This window comes from Nyctereutes procyonoides, unplaced genomic scaffold (assembly GCF_905146905.1).
Source record: "Nyctereutes procyonoides isolate TBG_1078 unplaced genomic scaffold, NYPRO_anot_genome, whole genome shotgun sequence".
Lineage (NCBI taxonomy): Eukaryota > Metazoa > Chordata > Mammalia > Carnivora > Canidae > Nyctereutes > Nyctereutes procyonoides.
The window spans coordinates 3,257,691-3,270,517 of NW_026575041.1; the positions used below are offsets into that span (position 1 = coordinate 3,257,691).

Sequence of the window (12,827 nt, forward strand, 5' to 3'; positions counted from 1 at the left end):
TTGCTGTCCTTTTTCCTACTTTTTAAGCTTCTACAAGTGCCCTTGGTACTAGCATATTTCCAAGTCAATAAATATTTTATAAAATGAAATAATGAAGCATAAGGATAAAGGTCAAAGATTTAATTTAAATCAAATTGCATGCAAGACTGGACTACTTAATGATTAGAACCAGAACTATAGAGGAAAATAAAGAGATAGGAGAATGGTCACACCAGTAATAGAAATAAGGAAATGCTAGTTTAGGGATGACAGGAGGAAGGATGGGGAATAACAGATTTTTATTATAATATATATTTAAGGGACAGCTGGGTGGCTCAGTGGTTGAGCATCTGCCTTTGGCTCAGGGTGTGATTCTGGAGTCCTGGGATCAAGTCCCGTGTTGGGCTTCCTGCATGGAGCCTGCTTCTCCCTCTGCCTGTGTCTCTGCTTCTCTCTGTGTCTCTCATTAGTAAATAAATGGAATCTTTAAATATATATATATATATTTAACATTTTAGTTATATTAGTTGATGCTAACATGGGCGGACAAATTAAGTCAACTAAAGGAGTGAAAGGCAAAAGTAAGATGGAAAGGACTTTAATATTAGCTCTTTCTTCTGGGACTTCTTTTTTAAAAAAAGATTTTATTTATTGATTTCAGAGAGGGAATGAGTACACAAAGGGAGAGGGAGGGGAGGAACAGAGGGAGAGGGAAATTGTAGACTGAGGGACAGAGGGACAGGAGAGGCAGACTCCCCACTGAGCAGGGAGCCTGCCTCAGGGCTCTATCCCAGGACTCTGGAACCATCACCTGAGCCAGACAACCGACTGAGCCACCCAGGTGCCCCTTCTCCTGGGATTTCTGATGAACCAATCAATACATATTCACCAAATAATAAGCTAGAATATTCATTTAGGCTGAAAGTAGATTCTAGGTTTTATATACCATGCATATATTTCAAAAACATGTTACACTTGGATAGCAAATTTTATGAACCACACAGTAACTAAGATAATAAAAAATACACAGAAATTCATGCCTATAAAGAGGCCTGTTTATTACTGATAACACTTCATTTGGTTAAAACCCACAAGAAATCCACACACAAACACTTTAAGTGCAAATTCTCACAGGCAGTACTTATCATACACCCTGGTGTTTTCATCAGAAAAAAATGAGAAAATGTTGACAAAAACTGCTAAAACAAGGGCACAGTTTTGATCTACTGCTACAAAGAAAAATAATTCATTCTTAACTGCATATATTTTATCGGGTATATTCAATGACACATACAAAGTTTATTTTAGCCTAAAACAAGAAGGCCTCACCATATATACAGATGCAGACTCTTGCCTGAGTGCCTCTTGTAAGATATATGACGAATCATAGCAGTGAACAAAATACACCAAATAGTACCAAATTAGTTGTGACTCACTTGGAAGGTAGTGGTAGTAGGTTCAAAATGGCACTTATAACCAGTGATATTAATTCTACATAGATACTTTCAGCCTACTTGGTCAACATCTTGATATTAAGTCTACATAGATACTTTCTTAGCCTACTTGATCAACATCTTGCTTTGAGTGTAAATACTAGGCATTATATATAATTTCCAAATAGGAGTATGATCTGATCTCTCAAAAGAAACAGAATATTTAAGTGTGTGCGTGCTTAAATAAGATTATTTATTACAAATTTCAGTAATGAGAATTGTTTAAAAAACTGAATCAGAAAATTAACAGTTTGACTGTTTCTTAAACAATTAGCTTCTTTAAAATACAATCCCCTAATTCCTATCATTACCATCCAAGCACTCTATAACAGGTACTATACTGGAGGTGGGAGGATATGAAAAATAATAAAAAATGATCTCTGCTCTTAGAGAGTTGATAGTCAGATACTCTTTCTCAGTCAAGGAATGCCAATGAATTAATGAAAACGGAATGGCCAACACCTCTGACAATATTATAAGGTTCAGTGATAACTGTTTCAGGTCAATTTAATTTGGCAGTAATACTTTCAAAGTTCAGCTTTTAAAATGCAGGGAACAGGCTAGATATGTTCTATGTTTATATTTCTCACATTAAGGTCAGTGTATGTACCACCAGGCAGATGCAACAATTGAGGAAGGGAGGGAGAAAACATTGAGAGGCCCTGTGATAAACATAGTTCCTTTCTGGCAGCACCAGTTTCCATGAGAATTGAAGGAATCATTTTTATATTGGAAGAATTTTATTATGTGGAATGCAAAATTCAACTTAACATTTCATGACAGAACATGAAATTTCAGGAGTGGTAGACTGCCTCAGATTTTTCACTTGGGCCCCTTCCCTCACATATTCATGTTCCTCTGCTTTAGGGTTACACTGGTGGAAAAATTTGAGAAGCAAACTTTAGATATATCATTTGCCCTTATCTTGGTCGCTTTACTCATTCTTGTATGTCCTCTCTTTAAAGTATAGAGTCTTGAACTAACTAACAAAAAGAAAATATGGTTGGATGAATGTAATGGTGTGGTTAATATTTTCAAGTAACCAATGGTTAAAAAAAACCTAACTCAATTTTCAACTGAAACTAAAGAAAGTCATGCTGTGTAAAGTCTTGAAGTGAAAGGTTCTTTTCTTTCCACTTGAACTTCTTATGGCTTATGGTCAGATGCTCTGGGGGACAAATGTAAAAAATATTTCTCAAATTTTGTGCTTTGGGTGCCCCAAGTACAGGGAAACCTGAAATAAAATGTGAGAGCAATTGACCATCCATTGTGATAGTATGACTCTTTCCTCATCAGTTTCTAGAGCAATCTCAGAAAAGCAAGTGAATTATAAAAGGCCATAATAAATTAACATACAGTAATATCCAGATGGACCAAAAAAGGCTATGAAATAGATTCAAAATTACTTCTTACAATGTCTTAAATATTCTCACAATAATAACAAAATAACTAAAAGTCAAAAAAACAAACGTAGTTATGAATAAGTTTAAAGCATTCTGAATGAATACAGTTCAGATTTCTTATCAGTGAGGTAATAGAGCAATAGCTTTTCACAGTAATAAAATGTAGGAGGGGACCTAGGGAAGGAGGGAGGTAGAGAGAAAAAGGCATAAAAGAAATTTATCCAAGCAAAATTTGGATTTTTCAAGCATCACAAACATCAGTGGAAAACATCGGAAAGAAATACCAATAGCAGCAGTTCATAGAACAACTTCTCCATTAACTCCAGCTAATGTCCATTCCAGAAGCAACCTCCTTAAGAAACGGGAGGCCTATTTCCTATGTAAGGATATTCCCAAAGTGTCCCATCTCTCAGAACCTCGCCGTCTGCTGAAGTTACTACACCCAAGCAGCAATACAGTTAAAACAAAACCCTCAGACATCCTATAATGCTATACATTCTTCAAGATGAACAAAATGGTGTTCAAGTCTCACTTAATTTGCCAGGTTAAATTAAAAATAATATCCAAGCAGCAAATGAAACAGCAAATGAAGACCTCACTCATGCATCTACTACTCAACATATACAAAAACTCTCTTGTGAGCTAAATTCTTCTAGACAGGGAGTGAAACTCAAATGTTACTTTCAGTGCTCTCTATGACATCGCCATTGTTCCCACCTGAGTTTTTAAAAAAGTATTGGAAGGAACCCTTAAAAGACAGTACATCCCTTAATATTTAAATTTGTTATTTGGGTTTTTTAAAAAGGTCCTTATTCTCTTTTATTCTGTCCTCACTGAAGACAGAGAACAGTTTTTCACATTACTTCTTAATTTGAGTCCTTTAATAAAAGATTCAACTAATAGTATAAGACTTCTTAAATTATCTCAGCAGCTTTCTCTCCTCCAGAGTTAAATGGTCTTAATTCTTTGAACTTTTTATCACAAGTCTTATTTTCCAATCTGTGCTGTATTCCTTTTTATTTCTGCTATGTCCTCTCCTCCCCAGTTCCCACATGATCCTAAGACACAACATCCCAGCAGAAACAATCAGTAAGAGGGGTACTTTTTCTCTCCTAAAACTTGGCCTCTTTTTAGTGGTTGCTAATAAAGGAAAACAAAAGGTTCACTATCTGCTCATAATAATAACAAATACACACAGCTAAACAACTTGCCCACAGCCAGTTTATTCCCAGCTTTAAGAAAGATAAGTTTGCCCTTCATGAGAATCATTTCCTGTGCCATCTTAGTGACCTATTGTTTATTTCTATTGCTTATTTTCAGTGTATGCTTTGACTTTGCCCCAATAACTCATTCCTTTTATTCAAAACTCTAGAAAAGCCCAGTTTTGATCTACACACTCAATGAAAATGGATTCATTTTCATGGTACTGTTGATAAAGAAAAAGCAAAACAATGTAGAGCCCAAGGCTGAGACATATAGTCCAGGACTTCCGTCTTTCCTGGTTGCCTTGGGTTACTAAAATTATCCTGTGAGGCAACTGTACACCACTATGTCAAGTTCATGTCAAAGATTATGCTAATACAGACTTGAGAGCTTGGCTACAATCAAGTAATTCCCTTAATCTATACACTTCAGGAACATCTGTAACATTTTGTTGATTTTAACTTTGGATTTTTAAATATTTGAGATAAGATTCTAAGTTTTAATAACTTTTCACTTTAAGATGACTTAAATGTTGCATTATATTAAAGCACTCGAAACTGTTCTCTTTATAATAGAATGACAATCATGACATGGCTTTAGTGATTATGAATGAACTATTTTTTTTTTAAATGCTTCTTTTTTTTTAATTTTTTTTTTTTTTAATTTATGATAGTCACAGAGAGAGAAAGAGAGAGAGGCAGAGACATAGGCAGAAGGAGAAGCAGGCTCCATGCACTGGGAGCCCGACGTGGGATTCGATCCCGGGTCTCTAGGATCGTGCCCTGGGCCAAAGGCAGGCGCCAAACCGCTGCGCCACCCAGGGATCCCTGAATGAACTATTATACTATTTTCGCTCCACTTTGTTCTTTAGTCACTGAAACACAGATACTAAAGCCAAATATACATATTTTTCATATATACAGCGTTGTTCACACTACTTGGTAGAACATAGGCCATCTCCTAAATTACATTCTACATTCCCAAAAGCAAATAAAACAAAAAAAATCTGCACATTTCTTTTTCAGTACAAAGTCTTTGAAAAACAAAGTCATTCAGAAGTATGCTGTCCCCTACATTTACCTAGTTGTCTATTATCTACAGTCATACAAGATCTAGCTATAGGAAAGGAAGGAACAAATTAACAATAGTGGCAATACAAGAATTTGAAAATTATATTTGCATTCTATGGTTTCAACCAAATGTTAGCTGGTAGCTACAACAAACCATACCATTATTTACTAAGTATTCTAATCAGTTTAAATTTTATACTATTTTTTTAGGAAATAAATACTCTAATACCAGTTATATCCCACTAGCAATTTGTTTAGTATAATTACACCCAAGGCCTTGTTTTGTTACCACATGAGTTTAAATATTTTGTGAGTTGTATAGGACAGGATACATTTTAAGAAGATTAAATAGTACTTCTTTTTTTTTTTTTAAATAGTACTTCTCTACTAAGATTTCTTTAGAATACTGGAGAATCAACCAAAAGTGACCTTCCAATTTTTTTTTCCACATTGAGGGGTGCCTGGGTGGCTCAGTCAGTTAAGCCTCTGACTCCGGGTCTCAGCTCAGGTCTTGATCTCAGAGTCATGAGTTCAAGCCCTGCAGTAGGCTTTACACTGGGCATGGAGCCTACTTGAAAAAAAATATGCAAAAATTTTTTCCATGTTGAAAAAGATAAATAGTACTCTGGAGATCAGAAATTCTACAGTAGGCAGCAAGATGACAGAATAAATTGGACTTCAGTTTTAAAACATATATAGTTTTAGTGTTTCATAACACCTAAAATCTGGATATTTTATTTCTTAGTAAAATTAGCATTACTTCATCTGATAAAGGAATAAATCTACTTATAAAAATGTAATTCCAAAGTTAGGCTTTTAAATAAATTAAGAGCTCCTTTTTTGGTTCAGATTTTCTTCTTTGCCTGAAGGCTGTGGTTATTGACATTTAATTCTCATAAGAAGATCCTTTAGTTACATTGAGACTGCTTTTTTAAAGATTTTTATTTACATTCATAAGCTTTCTAAAAGGGCAAATCTATTTGATATAGAGTGGAAGCACCTACATCATTTGAAAGATTTTCCTTAACTGTCTGAAAACGAAATGATTAAATTATATTCAATGGAGGAACACTGTTTTAATTCATACCATATCCTGAGAAGGCACTAAGAAATCTGACAAGAACGAAGCCACTAGGAGCATTGCCACTATTGTTTTACATTCGGTAAATGTCAGAATTTTAAATACATACAAGAAATTTACACTGCACCAAAAGCACCTGAAACCACATATTGTGGATTACATATTGTAATCTCTAAACTAGAAATGCTAATACCCGATTTCAAATACTCTACTTTGTAAGTTAATACCTGTGATGTAATAATGACACTTTTCCACAGTATTCTGGGAACAATGCCATTTTCTTGTCAATTTTATAGATTAATTTCCTTAACTAACTCTACAACTATATAACATTTATTTGCCTTTTTTTAAAAACCGTGCTATACACAATTACAATATGGAACTAAGCTTAATCACACTTTAATAAGAAAATTCACTTATGTATTGGTTTTCTTTTCTGTTGAAGGAAGAATAATGTGTTATTATAATACTTTTAATGCAATGACTTTCATTCAAGATTATGAAAAAATTTGATGCCTTTCTCTCTGGACCATTTCATTTCAAATTTATACAGTTGGTTTAGTCAGCCAACCAAAAAGAAAGAAAATAAAAGTAAAAAGTACTTGGCCAGAAGATAAGATAGAGAACGCTAATACGACTTCAACGCATGGAGTTCTTGGCTATTCTGTTTCATGTGCCACTGCAAAGTGATGATGTACTTGCGTGTACTAAACAGTACGCCAGATCAGTCCATTTTTACTGGGCTCAAGGAAATTCTCAATCAAATCTTCGATGAGTTTCCTCAATTCCTCTTCTAGTAAGGCAGTGTCACTGAAGAGAAAGATTAAGTTTTGAAATTCTTTATTTTCATCACCTTAAATTTTGTTTAAATTGTTATAATTTCAAAGGCAGACAATTAAACAACTGGTAAACCAAAAAGAAGTTCATTCAGTTAAAACAAAACAAGTACAAAGGAGGGAAAAATCAAACTGAAGTTGAACTGCATTAAAGGGAGTTCCTTCGTACACGATACATGGATGAGCTTCTGTAAATTTACAGATTTCTCCTGGGTCAGGCAATTTAATGGCCTAGAACACCAATACTAGGTATTATACTAAAATGGCTTCCTGAAATACTTTGAGAAACATCCAATAGATGTTATGGGATGATATGGCACGACTCAGATACAGAGTAGGGATGGGACTAAAAAAATGAGATGCTTAAAAAATAAATACACGTTTATAAGTATGTGCTTCAAAGTCATCATTGCTGCTGACCAGAACATTTCTAGGAAAGCCTCTTTTCAACTGCCTTCACGTGTCATTTGTCATTATTTAATTTAGTTTCCTTTAAACTCTACTCTGACTTCAAGGATGTCTTTTTTTTGCTCCCAAAGGAAATAAAATCTACTGTTAAATGCAAAGATTTAGGGACATACAAAATAATATACCTTGGACTCTGAAGGCAATTCCAAGAAACCACTTTGTCAAAAATATACTGATCAGTGACAACATTATAGGAGGTACTACTTTTAATAAGTTTAAATGGCCACTGAATATGTTTATTAAATCAATTTAGTGACAATTCATGCTCTTTAAAGGAAATAAACTGGACAGATTAAGTCAAAGCATATTAATATAAAAATGAATATTTGACAATAAAAATTATTTGTTGATTATTTTTTTAAAAGATGTTATCTATTTATTCATGAGAGACACAGGAAGAGAGAGGCAGAGACACAGGCAGAGGGAGAAGCAGGCTCCATGCAGGGAGCCCGACGTCGGACTCAATCCTGGGTGTCCAGTATCAGGCCCCGGGCCAAAGGTGGCGCTAAACTGCTGAGCCGCCCGGGCTGCCCTAATCATCTCTTTATGTTCATTATATGATAGGTAATAGTCACAGAGCCTTCCCAGTAATAAAAATTCACTAAAATTTTAAAATTCAGGGACACCTGGGTGGCTCAGCGGTTGGGTGTCTGCCTTTGGCTCAGGGTGTGATCCCAGAGTCTCGGGATCGAGTCCCCTATCAGGCTCCTTGCATGGAGCCTGCTTCTCTTGTCTCTGCCTCTTTCTGTATCTCTCATGAATAAGTAAATAAAATCTTTAAAAAAAATTTTTTTTAAATTCAATTCCCATGTGGTCCAGTTGCTTTGGAAAATAGTGTGGCAGTTCCTCCAAATGTTAAGCATAGAATTTCCATACGACCCAGCAATTCTATACCTACATATAGACCCAAATGAAATGAAAACCTGTCCACACAAAAAGTTGTGCACAAATGTTTGTAGCACTGTTATTCATAATAGTTAAAATGCGGAAATAACCCACGTGTCCACCACCTGATAAATGGATAAAAAAAAGTGTTACATACAACAGAATATATAGGCCAAGAAAACAATTAAAAAAAAAGAAAAGAAACAAAGTGCTGATTCATGTTATAATACAGATGAACCTTGAAAACATTATGCTAAGAAAAAGATGATAGTTACAAAGGGCCATATATACTGCATTATTCCATTTATATGAAATGTCCACAATAAGCAAGTCTATAATGACAGACGGTAGATTGGTGGTTGCCTAGGGCTAAGAAGGGGGGTGGATGGCAAGTGACTGCTAATGGGTATGGGGTTTCTTTGTGAGGTAATGAAAATCTTCTGAAATTGATGTAGTAAAAAAAAAATTTTGATTGTAGTGACATTTGCCAACTCTGAATATACTAAAAACCACTGAATTGTCCGCTTTGAATGGGTAAACTGTACAGTATGTGAATTTTATTTCAATAGAACCTATATAAATAAATACATGTAAATCTAAATATATATGTATGTATATATATTTAAGAAGTTCATTCTCACCTTTGCTCAGGTGATGCACACATCTCCGCATAATACTTTATCTTTGGTTCTGTCCCGCTTGTCCGAAGAGTAGCAACACAGCCATTTTGAAAAGTAAATGTAATCATTTGGCTGTTTTTACTCACAGGCAGCACCTATGCACAATGTTAACAACAGCTCAGTTACACTTGGCACCTTTTTCATTTTCAAGCGTTGTAAAATATATTGTACTCACACGAGGCATTTAAAGGAGTCAAATTCATAGAAACAGGAAGTAGAAGGCCTGCTGGCAAGAGGTGGGGGAAGGGGGAAATGAGTTGTTTAATGGGTATAGAGTTCAGTTCAGCAGGTGAGAAATTTCTGGACATCTGCTGCACAACAACGTAGATAGAGTTAACACTGCTGGACGGTGTGCTTAAAGATAGTGGTGGTAGATTTTATGTTATGTGTCTTTTACAATTAAAAAATCTTTTTAGGGGGATCCCTGGGTGGCTCAGCAGTTTGGCGCCTGCCTTCGGCTCAGGACGTGATCCTGGAGACGGGGGATTGAGTCCCATATCGGGCTCCTGGCATGGAGCCTGCTTCTCCCTCTACCTGTGTCTCTGCCTCTCTCTGTGTGTGTCTCTCATGAAGAAGTAAATAAAATCTTTAAAAAAAAAAATCCTTTTAAAGGGGCACCTGGGCTGCTCAGTGCTTGAGCATCTGCCTTTGGCTCAGGTCGTGATCCTGGGGTCCTGGATGCGAGTCCCGCATCAGGCTCCCTGCAAGGAGCCTGCTTTCCCCTCTGCCTATATCTCTGCCTCTCTCTCTCTGTCTCTCACAAATAAATAAATAAAATCTTAAAAAAATTTTAAATTATAAAATATAAAGGATTACATACACAATAACTCATAAATATACCATTTTACTGAACATTCATAATAGTACAGGCATTGGGATATATACCTTACACACATCATCTCCAGGCCTCAACAGTAATCTTCCAGAGTATATATAACTGCCAATTTACTGACATGGCTCAAAAAGAGTAAATGGCCTAGTTAAGGTCATCAGCTAATGTGGCAGAGCAAGAAGTTGAAGCCAGGTCTATCTGTATCAAAGTCCAAACTGCCTCTACGTTTGCAAAGGGCTTTACAATATTGAAGCATTTTCACAGACAGTTTATCAATAGTCTCCAAAACAGAGTGAGCATACCCTAGAGGATGGGCAAAATTATCCCCTGGGGTACAAAAAAATTTCATACTTTTAACCTAAAAGTTAAAAAAAGGAAAAAAATTTTAAAAATAAATAAAAAAGGAATCAAAGCTTTACTGATGTTGAACATACAGATTAATACTCTTCCTGGACTACAGATCAGTCTGTGAAACTTTTTTCGGGGTAACTGGGGGGTTGTACTAGGACAGAGGTGGTACCTTTCATCAGGTGTCCTGAACCTGGTCCTCTCTTTGAAACGTCTTTCTCAGTTAGTGGTACTACTACACACCACTTGCTTAAGACTGAGACCTTCCTGCCCTCTTTTTCACTCACAGAGCATCAACTAGCAAGTCCTGTCTATTCTATTCTTTATTTAATTCAACATTGTCCAACTCTCTCCATCACTACTGCTAGTGAATAGACACAAAAGGAATAGGAGTTGTATTCTCCACAAGAAGTTGTAGATTTCCCAAAATATATCATGCCCCTGGCATCCTGAGACAACAGCAGGACATTATAAATGGAAATTAAGGCTAATAATAATTCACAATAATCAAATACATATGATCAGCAATTTATGGCATTTAAATAGTTGTTGAGTACCTACCATGTAGGCAGGAGCTTTGACAGGTATAGAGGTATGTCAGAAATGGATCTGCCTGGGGAATCCCTGGGTGGCTCAGCGGTTTAGCGCCTGCCTTCAGCCCAGGGTGTGATCCTGGAGTTCCGGGATCAAGTCCCACATCAGGCTCCCTACATGCTTCTCCCTCTGCCTGTGTCTCTGCCTCTCTCTCTCTCTCTCTGTCTCTCATGAATAAATAAATAAAATCTTAAAAAAAAAAAAAGAAATGGATCTGCCAGGTACAGCACACTGATAACATAAGATAGAAAGTGATAAGTAACAAGAGGAAGGCACAATGTATAATGAAATCACAGGAGAAAGAGATCTAATTATGGGATCTAGAAGGTATGTGGAAGAGGTGACATCTACCTGAAGTCTTTTTTTTAAGATTTTTTTTTTTTTAATTCATGAGAGACAGAGAGAGAGGCAGGCAGAGGGAGAAGCAGACTCCTTGTGGGGAGGCTGATATGGGACTCTATCCCAGGATCACAACCTGAGCCAAAGGCAGATGTTCAACCACTGAGCCACCCAGGTGTCCCTGCCTGAAGTCTTAAATAAGGACTAAGGTGTGGACCTGCAGTAGTAGGAAGGAGAGGCAGATGGAGGAAATAGGTTGAGCAAAAACACAGATATTTTTATTTTCATTTAAAAAAAAGATTGTATTTATTTATTTTTTTTTTTTGAGAGAGAGAGAGAGATAACAAAAGAGCTTAGGGGATGGGGAAGAAGAGGGAGAAGCAGGCTCCCTGCGAGCAGGGAGCCTGATGTGGGGCTCCATCCCAGGACTCTGAGATCATGACCTGAACCAAAGGGAAATGCTTAACCAACTGAATCACCCAGGTGCACCAAAATGCATAATTTTAAAATAACAATGTATGCATATAAGAAACTGTAAGCTGTTCTATTTGGCTGCAGATATAGGGACGAAATGAGAAGTTGCAAATAGAAAGGCGAAATGGTGAGCTTTGAAACGACAGGCTTTTGGACTTTATTTTCAACCTCACACATCTTCCCTCTCTCCATCTGGTTCTCTTTTTGTCTAATTCTCTTTTGCATCTCCCTCCCCAGGGAGGAGCACACACTTGGAGAGAGAGGAGGACAAGATCAGAGGTAGGGAGCCTGTTAATGGGATTACAACTGCTCTGGAAAAAAAAAAAAACGGATCATAGTTTCAAGACATTCACAGGCTTGAACTTCCACTATTTTACAATAGTACAAAGCACTACAAATGTTAAGAAAGTAAAAAAAAAAAAAAAGTACTTACTGATTTTTTATTAGGCTGGCTGCTGTCATAGCCAGTGGTAACATCCCGTATATACAATATAGCAAATGTCCCACAGAACTTTGGATATTCTTTTGGAGAATCAAAATTGCGAAGCCTTTCAAATATACTTTTGATGGTGGTTGGATCATAACACAAGAAATATGAAGTTTTTGAAATATGATAACCATACCTGCACAAAGATTTAAGTGTTAAAATCAGATTTTAGATAACTTGAGAAAAGTATATATTCAAAGATAATTATTCTAGTATTATTTGGAAAGTGGGTGTCTTTAGTTCAGTTTTAGAACTTTTTAAAAAGGACTATTTTCAAAATCGAATTTAGAAAGCTAAAAGCAGGACCAAAAAAATGAGAAATTTGGCAACTGAAATGATAAATTCATAATAATAGAACTTACTTTTCATAAACCTTGATCAGTTGCTGTTTCAATGTTATATTCTTGGTTTCCAGGTAAGCTGCCATCTCGGCAGCAACTACAGCTGCACTCACCCCATCTTTATCCAAAACCGAAGTGCCACATAGAAAACCTAAGAATTAAAACACATTTTTTAAAAAGATTTTATTTATTTATTCATGAGAGAGACACACATACAGAGAGAGAGGCAGAGACAGAGGGAGAAGCAGGCTCCATGCAGGGAGCCTGGCGTGGGACTTGATCCTGCCTGGGTCTCCAGGATCACGCCCTGGGCT

The 12,827-nt window shown here is 36.3% G+C and overlaps 1 protein-coding gene across 1 annotated transcript in view; it reads right to left on the reverse strand.

Moving 5' to 3' along the window:
- Positions 1-668: 668 nt before the first annotated feature.
- PGM2L1 (phosphoglucomutase 2 like 1) overlaps positions 669-12,827 on the reverse strand; it is a 53,637-nt gene continuing 41,478 nt past the window's right edge. The window contains exons 11-14 of the mRNA XM_055320807.1: positions 12,535-12,664; positions 12,119-12,308; positions 9,060-9,193; positions 669-7,039 (exon numbers count right to left, since the gene is read on the reverse strand). Coding sequence (XP_055176782.1) covers positions 6,937-7,039; positions 9,060-9,193; positions 12,119-12,308; positions 12,535-12,664 — 557 coding nt within the window. The 3' untranslated portion in view covers positions 669-6,936. The remainder of the gene's footprint in view (positions 7,040-9,059; positions 9,194-12,118; positions 12,309-12,534; positions 12,665-12,827) is intronic.